A 15115-nucleotide genomic window follows, 5' to 3' on the forward strand; every position below is an offset into this window, starting at 1 on the left:
GTAACCAGTTTTTATATCACAACTATTATCAAGATGTATTGGCCCAATGATTCCAAATAATTTGATGCTCATTTACCTTGAAAAGCGATTTAATTTATTTCATTGTTTCAAAATATAGTTAAATGTTCATCTATTTATTCTAGGGTGGCCAATGACCAGAATACCTTGTAATTATGCGTAGGTCATCATAGATAAGATATCCAAAAGAAATTAAAAGATTGGTCGAGGGCGGTTAGATTGATCAAAAAGCACAGATAACTAAGACTTTTCCAGTCAAGTAATCACATTGACTAACAGTCCACATCATGAGTAGTTTCAAAAAGTGAAACTAAATGCTTATGAACAAAGAAACAAACCATGAACTAATGAACCTATACAATTAAGCTCTCCAAAATCTAAATTTGACAACTCCTAAAATTTAGGAGTGTCACAACTTGATAGAAACAGAATTTGTATCCTTTTTCATTAATTTGTCTATATAATGATTTATTAAATTTATTTCCTTTGCACTAATTAGATATAAAGAAAAGTGCATTGGAGCTGGCTACTAATGAGTGGTCACAGGTTATGGTGGACCCACGCGGTGGGTTAGAGAAAAGAGAGTTCACACTTCCACCTATATGGCCCGATTGGGCACCTGTGACCAGAACTCACGCATATCAGGGTTAGACTCGCACACAGAAAGGATTGATGCCTTGAAGTGTGGGCTAGATCCACCAGAACACACAGTTACTATCAACAAGATGGCATGATCCTGAAATGCTTGTATAATGTGCATGTGGGCTGAAAGCTTGAAATGCACATTTCTTTGCATAGGAAAGTCACATGAAGATTCTGATACTGTTTTTGCGATGTACAAAAAGCTTTTATATGACACCCATATTGGGGGGGTCCCTAAATTTTAGGAGATCCCTAAATTTTAGGAGGTCCCTAAATTTTAAGAGCCTCGAATTAACCTAAAAATACTAGTCCTAAAAAATAGGGATGTCATTCTAAAAATAGTAAGTCTTGTACTCTGACTACGCTTACTAAATTTGGTTGTTTCTATTCTTGACAGTATTCAGCCCAAAAAGGAAGGTCATAGAGAAGAGACAAGTGTCAAGACACTTGTCACACAAGTTTCCAAGTGTCCCAACACTTGTCACATCTCATGACATGTGGCTAGACACTTGTCTTGTGCTACTCCACTTTCCCCTTTTGTACTAGCTCTTCCCTCTCCTATAAATAAGAGCTCGTTTTTCTTCATTCAGCAATTTTTCTTTGCTGTAAACTCATGTACAGCACCCATAGATAGCCAAAAACTGGCCCCATCCATCCCCATCATCATCCCCCACTTCTCCATTATCAAATTCCTCCATATTCCCTCTTCTATCACTACTGTTTTACAGGACAGCAAGCCTGTAAATTCATTACAGCACCTCCTTCTCAAGCTCTTTCTTCCATTTTAGCAACAAGAAGCAAGCCCTATCCATGTACTACTGTTCAACTATGAAGAAAGGCTGATTTCCCCTCTTTCTTCTCTCATACTGTAAAGAAATCAGTTCTTATCATTGCATAATAGATAATGCATGTGTGTTTGTACATCTTTGCATGATCTTGTGAGAGTGAGAATTACTTCTCCTCACTCTCAGGTTGATTGTAACTGAGCTCTTCCCTAAGGGACTTGGGTTGAGCAGAAATACATTCCTTCCGCAGGGGGGGGGGGGGTTTGCCCATCTTCAACCCTCAATCTTGTCTTCATTACTTTTACATTTTCATGGCTGTAATTTTGTGAGTAATTTAATATAAAAGAGAATGAACACTTAAGCTGAAAATGAAAATTACTCACAAAATTACAGCCATGAAAATGTAAAAGTAATGGAGACAAGATTGAGGGTTGAAGATTGCCAAAACCCCCCCCCCCCCCCCCGAAGGAATGTATTTCTCCTCAATCCAAGTCCCTTAGGGAAGAGCTCAGTTACAATCAACCTAAGAGTGAGGAGAAGTGGGGAATGATGATGGGGATGGATAGGGCCAGTTTCTGGCTATCTGGGGGTGCTGTACATGAGTTTACAGCAAAGAAAAATGATGTTGAATGAAGAAAAACGAGCTCTTATTTATAGGAGAGGGAAGAGCTAGTACGAAAGGGAAAAGTGGAGTAGCACAAGACAAGTATCCAGCCACATGTCATGAGATGTGACAAGTGGTGGGACACTTGGAAACTTGTGTGATAAGTGTCTCTTCTCTATGGCCTTTCTTTTTGGGCTGAATACTGTCAAGAATAGAAATAACCAAATTTAGTAAGCACAGTCAGAGTACAGAACTTACTATTTTTAGAATGACATCCCTGTTTTTTAGGACTAGCATTTTTAGGCTAATTCGACGCTCCTAAAATTTAGAGACCTCCTAAAATTTAGGGACCCCCTAAAATTTAGGGACCCCTCCCCCCCCCAATATGGGTGTCATATAAAAGCTTTTTCCGTGTACATCGCAAAAACGGTATCTGAATCTTCATGTGACTTTCCTATGCAAAGAAATGTGCATTTCAAGCTTTCAGCCCACACATGCACATTATACAAGCATTTCATGATCATGCCATCTTGTTGATTGTAACTGTCTGTACTGGTGGATCTAGCCCACACTTCAAGGCATCAATCTTTTCTGTGTGCGAGTCTAACCCTGATATGCATGAGTTCTGGTCACAAGTGCCCAATCAGCCATATAGGTGGTAGTGTGAACTATCTTTTCTCTAACCCACCGCGTGGGTCCACCATAACCTGTGACCACTCATCAATGGCCAGCTCCAATGCACTTTTCTTTATATCTAATTAGTGCAAAGAAGATAAATTTAATAAATCATTATATAGAGAAATTAATGAAAAAGGATACAAATTCTGTTTCTATAGAGTTGTGACAGCCCTGTGGCTTTTATTCAGCTGTCCTCAGCTGAAAAGCTTCTTGATATGGCTGAAGAATGTTTGGGTAATCCTTCATGAATTTCTCATCTACCCACTGTGCATCTGTTGTGGGTAGATTCTTGAATTTTAGTAAGAATTTTCGTGTGTCACAAGGCCACTTCTCGTAGTTCGATCCTTGTGAAACAAAATTTGTTCAGGTTCCAAGAGTTGCTCTGTTTCTTCAACTTCTAGGGGATCTTCAGTAATGGGTTCCTTTGGTTCTGGTCCTATGTAAGGTTTTAGCAAACTTACATGAAAAGCATTGTGTATTTTCCAATGAGGAGGAAGCTCAAGTCGATAAGAAACTTCATTTATTTTCTCAATCACTTTGAAGGGTCCAAAGTATCTACTAGAGAGCTTTGGAAAAGATGAATTTTGACCAGAACCTTGTTTGAGCCTGCTTTTATCAAACTTTAGCAAGACATATTGACCTTTTTCAAAAGCCAAAGGTCTTCTTCGTTTATCTGCTTACTTCTTTTGTCGCTCTTGGGCAACTTTGATAGTGGCTCGAACTTGATCCATTGCGGTTTTTAAATCTGAAGCAAACTCATCAGCAGCAAAAATCTTATCTTTAGTGTGAATAATTGGAGGAGGAATCACTTTACCCTGTACTATTTCATTTGGAGCTTTCCCTATGGATGAGTGCACTGTGTTGTTGTAAGCAAACTCCAATAATGAAATATATTTCTCCCATTGTGACTTATGTTCACTAACATAAGCTTTTAGCATATCCAAAAGAGTGAGATTCGTCACCTCTGTTTGACCGTCACCCCAACACTGGTAGTGCTTACAATTATAAGTTTGTTTGTTTTCAGCCCTTGCATTGAGTGCTTGAGCATATTTTTTTTCTTAAGAGTCTTAATGGATCAGTCGAGTGCTATCCTTCAAGCCATTCAAAGTCTTAGAGAGGAGAATCAGCAAATTCGTGACCAACTTCTCAAACTAGAAAAAGTTGAGAATCCCAAAGAATTCAAGGAAAGAAGCCCATCTGCTTCAAGGAGACAGCCATACCAATGAAAGGAGCCGATCAAGAAGTCCAACTACTTCTAAGAGACAGTCCCATTCTACTTCAAGACAAAGAAAGAGATCGCGTCGAAGCTCATCCTCTTCTTCAAAGTCATCTGGCGCCAACTCTGATGGACCCTCTTCTAGTGACGAAGAGTCACACCCTTCTCGTGGAAGACCTCATCATCGTCAAAGGCGTCGACATTCTTCACCCTCGTCTCCATCTTTATCCCCATCAAGCACTTCATCATCTTCAACCTCAAGATCCGGGCATGGACGAAGGCATAAGAAGAAGAAGAAGACTAAGTCACTATCTCAACTTGAAAAGAAGATCAAGTTCAGTATGTATGATGGTTCCTGAAATCCTGATCTTCTTCTGAAGTTTATTCGTCAATTTCAAATTTTGTATGGTCGTGACAAGTATAAAGAAAAAGAAAAGATTAAGTTTGCAGCTTTACATTTAACCGACTTAGCCCATACTTGGTGGACGGGGTTGGAATATGATCATGCTGCCCCAAAATCATGGCGGTCCTTTGTTCGCATGATACAAAGTCAATTTCTTCCTGTTCATTTCAAAAGAGATGTAAAAATGGAATGGGATTGGCTTTGGCAAAGGAAAAATGAGTCACTTGGTGACTATGCCAAGAGATTTAAGGAGCTACTTTTGAAGGTCCAACATTTCAAGAAGATCAGCAATTCGGAAAAGCTTAGGAAGTTTCAAGGAGATTTGCATTTTAAACTTCGTACTGCTCTTAATCATTATCATTGTTCTAGTCTCAGGGAACTCATTGACCATGCTGAGACATGGGAAATGGAGCACAATGGCAACAAATCATTCCAAAACAATAATAAGAAGAGAGTAGCTGATGATGAGGAGTATTCAGCCCCAAATGAAGGACAAAAACAGCGGCAAAAGCAGCCATCAAATCAAAAGAAGATGAAGCCCTATGCACCTCCTAATGCTCCTCAATTTCGCTCCAATCTATATCCACAAGCAAAGCAACTTTCCGAAGAAGAAAAGCAACGCTTCATGAAAGAAGGGAAGTGCTTTAAATGTGGACAAACAGGCCACATAGCGAAGCAATATCCAAACAAGGGACAAAGCAAGGTTTTTGACAACAAGCCTAAGTCACCAGTGAAAATCAATGCTATCAGTGATGTAGTTGCAAACACAACTCGCACTCCAGAGACGCACAAATTATTAAAAGCTTGGGGACAATTGCAAGGTAAGCAAGCACTATTCTTGATAGATCTTGGGGCGAATGAAAATATCATTTTCTTGCAATTAGCTAAAGAGCTTGGATTAAGGAATGAAGAGATGGACACTCTGGTAGAAGTTCGCCAAGCTTTAAATGCTGATGAAGGTGACACAGTGAAGACTGTGACACCCTACATTGGCAAGTTCAAGTTTCAAATTCAAGGCTACAATGACGAAGATACCTTCTGTATCGGAGACCTTGATAGTTGCGATGTGATTCTTGGCATGCCCTGGAATCATAGAGTAGATTCAACCATCTTCTCTCAGAAAAAGAAGGTAGAACTCACCAACAAAGGCAAGAAGTACGAGATCCAAGCTGGAGTTTCTGGAGACACCATACCTATGGTAAGCCATATGCAAGTCTCTAGAGCAATTAAGGATTGTGTTCAATGTTGTTTGCTTTATGTCACTGATGTAAAAGATAATATGAGTGCTGAAAACCAAGAGCGACTTCAGCTCTTGGAAAAGTATAAAGATTGTTTTTCGGAAGATCTTCCTTATCAGCTTCCCCTAGAAAGGCCAGAAGACCATCATATTGATATTATCCCGGGCAGTTCTTCTCCTAATACAGCACCATACCGTGTGAGCCATCCTCAACAAGAAGAAATCAGAAAGTAAGTCAAAGACCTACTCAACCGTGGGCTAATTAGGCCAAGTAGCTCACCATTTTGTTCACCGGTTCTTCTTGTTCAAAAGAAAGATGGCACATTCAGGATGTGCATTGATTATCGAGCCCTCAACAAAATCACTGTGAAGAATCGGTTTCCTATTCCCAGAATTGACGACATTTTGGATCGTCTAGGAGGCTCAAAGGTTTTCAGCTGCATTGATCTAAAGAGTGGTTATCATCAAATTAGGGTACTACCACAAGATGTACACAAAACTGCTTTCCGCACTTCATACGGTCTATATAAATTCTTGGTAGTTCCTTTCGGATTAACCAATGTACCAGCCACCTTTAATCGAATGATGGAGCGCATCTTTAGAGAGCATCGACAATATGTCGGTACTTTCTTTGATGATATTCTTGTGTTTAGCAAGAATGAAGAGGAGCATCATCAACATTAGAAATTGTTCTACAATTACTTCAACAAAATCAACTCTTGGTAAATGGTAAAAGGAGTGAATTTTTCATACATAAAATAAATTACCTTGGGCATGTCATCTCTTCTAAAGGGATTCAGATGGATCCTGAAAAGATCAGGATAATCCAAGAATGGCCTCATCTTCATGATGTACATGAGGTGCAATCATGTTATGCTCTTATTACCGCCGCTTCATCAAGCATTTTGCACATATGGATTCTCCCTTCATGACCTTACAAAGAAGAATATCTCTTTCCAATGGAAGGAAAAAGAGAAGGCAGCCTTCACAAGGCTGAAAACAGCTCTTACTTCTGGACCTCTTCTTATCATTCCAGATCTGGTAAAACCATTTGTGGTGGAAGCACATGCTTGCGGCGATTGTATTGGTGCAGTGCTAAATCAAGAAGGCCATGCCATAGCCTTTGAAAGCCACCGTCTAAATGATGTGGAGAAAAGGTATGACATTTATGAAAAGGAGCTCTTAGCAGTGATTCATGCTTTAAAGATATGGAAACATTATCTTTTAGGCAATGAATTCCTTATTAAAACTGATCATCAAAGCTTGAAGTATTTCAAGACTCAAAAGCATTTGCAGGAGAAACATACAAGATGGAAAAATTTCTTGTCTATGTTTCATTTTCAAATTATGTACACTCCAGGGAAACAAAATGTAGTTGCTGATGCACTTTCTAGAATGCCTCGCATTGCAACTATTACAGTGGCTCATCATGAAGATTTTCAAACGATGAAAAATACTTATGATGAAGATACTGATTTTACAGCAATTTGGTCAAATTTACAGCAAGGAGATTCTCATCCAGATTATTCCATCAAAGACGGTTACCTTCTCATGAACAATCGCCTTTGTGTCACTCTTCCTGTTCGACAAAAGGTGCTTAAAGAAAGTCATGAACCCCCTTATGCAGGGCATAGAGGGAGGGCAGCCACTCTAAGTACAATTGAGCGCTACTTTTATTGGCCAACATTACGAAGAGATACACATAACTTCATTAAGGCTTGTCTAGTATGCCAAAAATCCAAGTATGATAGGCAGAAGATTCCAGGATTGTTGCAACCTCTTCCAGTGCCCAAAGATCCATGGGAATCTATCACAATGGATTTCATCTCAGGTATTCCAAGAACACCTCAAGGTCATGATATGATTTGGGTCATAATTGATAGATTCAGCAAACAATCACATTTTATTCCATGTCATAAAACATTGAAATCCGCACAAGCTGCAAGACTTTTCATTCAACATATCTTCAGATTACATGGTATACCTTTTGAGATCATTTCAAATAGAGACTCCAAATTCACAAGTAACTTTTGGCGTGCTTTATTTGAGAATTTGGAAACCACTTTAAAGTTCTCCTCAACTTTTCATCCTCAAACTGACGGCCAAACAGAGGTGATGAATCTCACTCTTTTGGATATGCTAAAAGCTTATGTTAGTGAACATAAGTCACAATGGGAGAAATACCTTCCATTATTGGAGTTTGCTTATAACAATACAGTGCACTCATCCACAGGGAAAGCTCCAAATGAAATAGTACAGGGTAAAGTGATTCCTCCTCCAATTATTCGCACTAAATATAAGATTTTTGCAGCTGATGAGTTTGCTTCAGATTTAAAAACAGCAATGGATCAAGTTCGAGCCACTATCAAAGTTACCCAAGAGCGACAAAAGAAGCAAGCAGATAAACGAAGAAGACCTTTGGCTTTTGAAAAAGGTCAATATGTCTTGCTAAAGTTTGATAAAAGCAGGCTCAAACAAGGTTCCGCTCAAAATTCATCTTTTCCAAAGCTCTCTAGTAGATACTTTGGACCCTTCAAAGTGATTGAGAAAATAAATGAAGTTTCTTATCGACTTGAGCTTCCTCCTCATTGGAAAATACACAATGCTTTTCATGTAAGTTTGCTAAAACCTTACATAGGACTAGAACCAAAGGAACCCATTACTGAAGATCCCCCAGAAGTTAAAGAAACAGAGCAACTCTTGGAACCTGAACAAATTTTGTTTCACAAGGATCGAACCACGAGAAGTGGCCTTGTGACACGAAAATTCTTACTAAAATTCAAGAATCTACCCACAACAGATGCACAGTGGGTAAATGAGAAATTCATGAAGGATTACCCAAACATTCTTCAGCCATATCAAGAAGCTTTTCAGCTAAGGACAGCTGAATAAAAGCCACAGGGCTGTCACAACTCTATAGAAACAGAATTTGTATCCTTTTTCATTAATTTGTCTATATAATGATTTATTAAATTTATTTCCTTTGCACTAATTAGATATAAAAAAAAGTGCATTGGAGCTAGCCACTGATGCGTGGTCACGGGTTATGGTGGACCCACGCGGTGGGTTAGAGAAAAGATAGTTCACACTTCCACCTATATGGCCCGATTGGGCGCCTATGATCAGAACTCACGCATATCAGGGTTAGACTCGCACACAGAAAGGATTGATGCCTTGAAGTGTGGGCTAGATCCACCAGAACAGACAGTTACAATCAACAAGATGGCATGATCCTAAAATGCTTGTATAATATGCATGTGTGGGCTAAAAACTTGAAATGCACATTTCTTTGCATAGGAAAGTCACATGAAGATTCTGATACCGTTTTTGCGATGTACACGGAAAAAGCTTTTATATAACACCCATATTGGGGGGGTCCCTAAATTTTAGGAGATCCCTAAATTTTAGGAGCCTCGAATTAGCCTAAAAATGCTAGTCCTAAAAAATAGGGATATTATTCTAAAAATAGTAAGTTCTGTACGCTGACTGTGCTTACTAAATTTGGTTGTTTCTATTCTTGACAGTATTCAGCCCAAAAAGGAAGCCCATAGAGAAGAGACAAGTGTCAAGACACTTGTCACACAAGTTTCCAAGTGTCCCACCACTTGTCACATCTCATGACATGTGGCTAGACACTTGTCTTGTGCTACTCCACCTTTCCCCTTTTGTACTAGCTCTTCCCTCTCCTATAAATAAGAGCTCGTTTTTCTTCATTCAGCATCATTTTTCTTTGCTGTAAACTCATGTACAGCACCCACAGATAGCCAGAAACTGGCCCCATCCATCCCCATCATCATCCCCCACTTCTCCATTATCAAATTCCTCCATATTCCCTCTTCTATTACTGCTGTTTTACAGGACAGCAAGCCTGTAAATTCATTACAGCACCTCCTTCTCAAGCTCTTTCTTCCATTTTAGCAACAAGAAGCAAGCGCTATCCATGTACTACTGTTCAACGATGAAGAAAGGCTGATTTCCCCTCTTTCTTCTCTCATACTGTAAAGAAATCAGTTCTTATCATTGCATAATAGATAATGCATGTGTGTTTGTACATCTTTGCATGATCTTGTGAGAGTGAGAATTACTTCTCCTCACTCTCAGGTTGAGCTCTTCCCTAAGGGACTTGGGTTGAGCAGAAATACATTCCTTCGGGGGGGAGAGGGGGTTGCCCATCTTCAACCCTCAATCTTGTCTCCATTACTTTTACATTTTCATAGCTGTATTTTGTGAGTAATTTTCATTTTCAGCTTTAAGTGTTCATTCTCTTTTATATTAAATCTCGAAAACAAGCGAATATCATAATTGTTAAGCATACTACGTTGTTCGGGGCGTTTACAAGGAGACTACTATTTTTGGAACTTACTCAAATGGAAATTTTGTTCATGTCAAAGGCTTCGGAATTTTGCAAGGAACAATTTTGCCTTCAATAACTATCTCAAATGCTAACCATTTAGAGATTTTTGGAGTAGAAGGTTTTGAAGCTTCTTTCTCTAGAAAATTAACATATGAGATCTAGAATAGCATGTGTGTCATTTTGAAAGAGACAAGTGCTACACTAGTCATTTTTCTCAACACTCGTAATTTGTAGCCTCTACTTTCCACTTTTGAGCACCCACAACCTACGCCTATATAGTCAAAGTCTCTCTATTCATTTTCAACAAGATCCAACACTAAAATTTCAGCCATACGCTTTGCACTTGTTTATCTAGCACTCATTCAAGAAGCTCTCAGTGCTCAGCTTGAACACATCAAATCAGAAGTGAAGGAAATCAGTTTCTGTTCGGTTTAGGCAAAATTTAGGGTTGCAAAACTCTAATTCTCAGATTTGCAGCAAATCAGCCCCATTGTATATGGTTTAGACACTTTGTACTCGTGGTTTGTTCCAATAAAATCCTATAAATCATTAGGGTCCGGTTCCCTCTCATCATGGTGTCATCTCTCTCTTTCTCTTTCTTTATGATTCTCTCTCTCGCTCCCTCTATCTCTAATTTTCCATAGTAATAATTGATCAAGTTGGCTAAGCTCAAAGTATTGTCATTCTCACATTCTTCCCCATGCTTACAGACTATGGTATTTTGACTACTTGAGTCCCACCAAGAAGCCTAGATCATAGTGCCACCATGTGATATGCTGATTTCCTCAATTAAAGCCATAGCAATCTCTGCCCAATGATGATATTGCTCACATAAGAACTATAACAAGGCCATCCACAAAGCTATAATATGAATCTTGACATCCAAAATGGTAGCGCCACCCAAATGCTTTAGCATGATAATATGTTGCCAAGAGACCCATACGTAACCCATATGATTTCCTTATTTTTTCCATAGCATAAAATGGATGGTCTACACAGATTCCTACAATGACTTCTGTGTCCAAGGAAGCAAAGGTAACAAATAGGAGATCATTCTTATCATCATAGTCTATGCAACTTTGAGGCACACATGTAAAGGCTAGCCTTGGAAATTCCAATACATAAACTTGTCATGAATGCATGAAGACATCCAGTTGAGCACACCTAAGGAGCCACATCCACCCAATGGGAGATATCCCCCATATCTAGGTGATCTCTCCCCAAGAAACAATCCCACCACTTTACCAACCCAAAGCATGCAGGTTTCTCTCATGATACAACTCATGAAATTAGACTTCTATGCATTGCTATGGAGGCCTAAGGCCAAACCAAACAAACTCCAAATGGCCATTGCTTTGTCTAGATTAGACTTCTCAACCTTGAGAAACACAAATAAATCATCTATAAGAGATTGTCCCAAAATTGAAGTCCCCCACAGGGAATAGTCAAACCACCAATTTCACTATCAATCACACAAGCTTATCCAATAGGGAAAGCATCAAATGAGTCACCAATGCAAACAACAAAGAACTAAGGAGGCATCTCTGATAACATGCTAAAATGAGAGCAATGTTTTGAGTTTATTTCCATCTCCTCCCCCCCTCCCCCCCAATTAAGCACTATACATGCCACTCCATCAAAGCTGATTGTATCATAAGAGAAGTCATTGGAGGGCTCAAACCCATGGAAGAAATTAACTGTCAAAGAAAGGATAAGCTAACATGATCAAAAGCTTTTTTAATATTCAACTGGATTATAACAACCTCTTGACTAGAAGTTTTGGCATAATCCATATCCAATTGGACATTCAAAATATTGTCCAAAATATGTTGTCCCTTAATGAAGCCATATTGTCATAGGTGAATCAAATCTGGAAAAAAAATATTAAGTTGTTAGCAATGATCTTAGAAAAGATTTTGTATGACCCCATAATGGAAACGTGCCTCCATTGTTGCAAAGCCTAAGGGAAAGGAACCTTTAGAAACAATCAAAGCACTACAATCTTTTAATCAGATTGTATTTGGCCCATTTGTAAAGAAATACTCAAACACACAAGATAAACACCAATATGTTTCAATGCACAATTTGATGATAATAGAACTCATAGGTGACTAGAAGTTTTGGCATAATCCATATCCAATTGGACATTCAAAATATTGTCCAAAATATGTTGTCCCTTAATGAAGCCATATTGTCATGGGTGAATCAAATCTGGAAAAAAAATATTAAGTTGTTAGCAATGATCTTAGAAAAGATTTTGTATGACCCCATAATGGAAACGTGCCTCCATTGTTGCAAAGCCTAAGGGAAAGAAACCTTTAGAAACAATCAAAGCACTACAATCTTTTAATCAGATTGTATTTGGCCCATTTGTAAAGAAATACTCAAACACACAAGATAAACACCAATATGTTTCAATGCACAAAGTGATGATAATAGAACTCATAGGTGAAGAGTAGTTCAAAGACAATGAAGATGCAAGAACAAAGAATGAATAATACAATACTCAATGCAGTAAACACACTATGCAAAGTGAATGCAAAACCTCAAATTCTTGTGTCTCCAAAAGAAATTGAGATAAAGAGATGAGTTGGAGAGTGTGTCCTCTTTTGGATGGAACCCAAAATGCAGCAGGCAGCCTCCAAATAGTGACCAACTGCTGCAAACAACAGTGCAGGCTGCAAATTGTCTGGGCTGAGACTGAAGATGACTGATCTGATGAAGACAAAAGCTCCTGAACAGCACAATTGACAGCTCCTACCAGCAGTGGAAGAGCAGAGCAGCAGCTGCAACTAGCAAATGCAGGCCAGACATCACCTAGCAACTATGGACTGTCCAATCAGCAGGACATAAGCTGTGCGATGACATGGCAGCTGTATGCACAGGGGACTGCAAAACGCAGCCAAATCTGGTGATGCCTAGCTGTAGACTGGCTGGCAATGGATGAATGACAGAAAATGCAGCAAGAATGGAGGCTGAATGTAGACACGTGGCTTGTAGACAATAACACGAACTGAAGTATCTACCTAGAGAGGGGTGTAGACATCAGTGGATTGGGCACCAACAATCTACAAGACAAGATAGGGCTGAGTGGAAGGGCAACCTCCTATTTATAGATGTGGATCCTCCCAAATTAACGTTTGGCTCATGGGAGACACATACTCAATAGTAGACTGGGCACCAACAATCTGCAAGACAAGATAGGGCTGAGTCGAAGGGCAGCCTCTTATTTTCCACACTAAAATGAAAGCTGATGGAACCCTTCGACAAGGTTTTCATGCCTGATAGTGTCCAATTAGTACCGTCCGATACTAGTACGGTACTTGTCAGACTAATAAATCTTGGACCTACGTCCGATGGAAAAAAATTGTACATATAACTTTAATGCCTATACTTAATGTTCAGACTTAAAAAACATTTAGACTTTATACCATGAGTTTACATATTAAGAGCTTCAGGATAGAGAGGATGGCTGATGGAGAGCTTGAGGGTGGAGGTAGGGTGGAGATATGGCAAAGGAGAGCTTGACGGAATGGGGTTAGAGAGCTTGAGGAGAGAGAGTTTGAGAATAGAGAGCTTGAAAGTTGAGCTTGAAATTTGATTTTGAAATTAGAGAGGGAGAGAATATGTTGCTAGAAAAAGGGGGGAGAGAGGGAAGAGGGGGAAGAGAGAGAGAGACACCAATTGGGGGTATGTACATGTGTGCTGTGGAGAGGAAGCCTAAACAACACCTACAAATTATCCCAAAAGTAACCCCAAATGAGTCCAACAATTTCCATCAGACGTGTCGTACTAGATGGGACAAATTGGGCAAGTTGGCCCATCCGTCAAACATGGACAACTAGGCCCTTGGATAAGGACAAAGCTCACCTTGTGGTACAAGGGTTTCAACACTAGAAGGAATTGACTATGAAGAGGCCTTTGCACCAATTGCACAGTTGATATCATTTCATTTGTTGGTTCCACTAGCCACTCATCACAGCAAGCCAATCTATTAGATGGATATCAAAAGTGAATTTCTGAATGGTTATTTGGAGGAGGAAGTCTATGTGGAGTAGCCTCCTGGGTTGCAACCAATCCAATAATTGCAAGGCTAAAGAGACAAGAAATCTCCAGTCAAGATCAAAAGGATTGGTTTTTCCTTACTTAAGGTGAACCTTTTACTGGAGAAATATGTAAAAGTTGGTCAATAGTATTATCTTCTTCTAAATAATTACAATAATGCTTTTTGGTCATTTATAGGTTCAATAAGCACATTTTTGCCAATGTTCCAAGGCTATTTGGCCCTCTTATCTTCTGCAGCCATGATGCTCCTCCAGAGATATCTATGGCCTCACAAAAGTTGCCCTGAAAATGAGCTGATGTCCTCATTGATTGGTTGAGTCACACTATTGTAAGAAGTATTTTGTGAATTACATGAAAAGCATATTAATTGAACAAATCTTATACAAACAAATTATCTCATTATGTAAAATCTTAACAAAACTTTAAGAATGCCTTGAATGAGACCATCATGAAATCCTGAACAGTATAGAAAGCATGTTCTTATAGCATTGATATGTGAATATAGATTTTGAAATTTCAACAGTCTCCAATACTTGATTAAATAGAAGAAACCTTACCTGTTGATAAGCATTTAAAATCTCCAAGCTCACATCATGAAAGTCTAAGTTGTAGTAGCAAAGAGCAACATATACATTTAAAGCCAACCAATCTCTGCCCAGACCGTTCAATATCTTAGGATGGTTGTCACCAGAAATATGTGATAAGTTATTTGTTTTTCAAGTCGCAAAATCCAAACCACATCTTAAGCATTGCATTGGTTTCGAAATTTTTCCTACCTACATATTTATGAAATTCTAGCAGCTCAAATATCTCAAGACAAAAAATTGAATGACAAATGTTCAAACAACATTGTGGGAAAACAAGAGGTGGCAATACTAGCATCAGCCATTGTGTCATACACACAATTATAAAACTAAGGGGGCCCGAAGGGAAGAGAGTTCCCAAGAAGTTAAAACATAAGGACAAGAGGGAGAAGAACGCATGAGCAGCAGTGATGCAACAAGTGGACAGCTGTCAACATATATTTTTTCTTACACAAACCGCACATATTTTCATGCAACTATGCCTATAAGTTGCATGCCCATGAGGCTACTTGTTTATCACCACAATTTT

The 15115-nt window shown here is 39.0% G+C and overlaps 1 protein-coding gene across 7 annotated transcripts in view; it reads right to left on the reverse strand.

Annotated features, from left to right (window-relative positions):
* Positions 1-15115, reverse strand: part of LOC148025090 (uncharacterized) — a 157142-nt gene that overhangs the window by 121859 nt on the left and 20168 nt on the right. For all 7 annotated transcript variants that reach the window (XR_015693400.1, XM_087694791.1, XM_087694793.1 and 4 more), the window contains exon 4: positions 14560-14653. Coding sequence is in view for 6 of the 7 variants with exons in the window: in XM_087694791.1 (XP_087550917.1) it covers positions 14560-14653 (94 nt within the window). In the remaining variant the exon portion in view is untranslated. The remainder of the gene's footprint in view (positions 1-14559; positions 14654-15115) is intronic.

The sequence above is a fragment of the Lygodium microphyllum genome, chromosome 15, assembly GCF_053477565.2.
Source record: "Lygodium microphyllum isolate KBCC chromosome 15, Lygodium_microphyllum_v1.1.10, whole genome shotgun sequence".
Taxonomy (NCBI): Eukaryota; Viridiplantae; Streptophyta; class Polypodiopsida; order Schizaeales; family Lygodiaceae; genus Lygodium; species Lygodium microphyllum.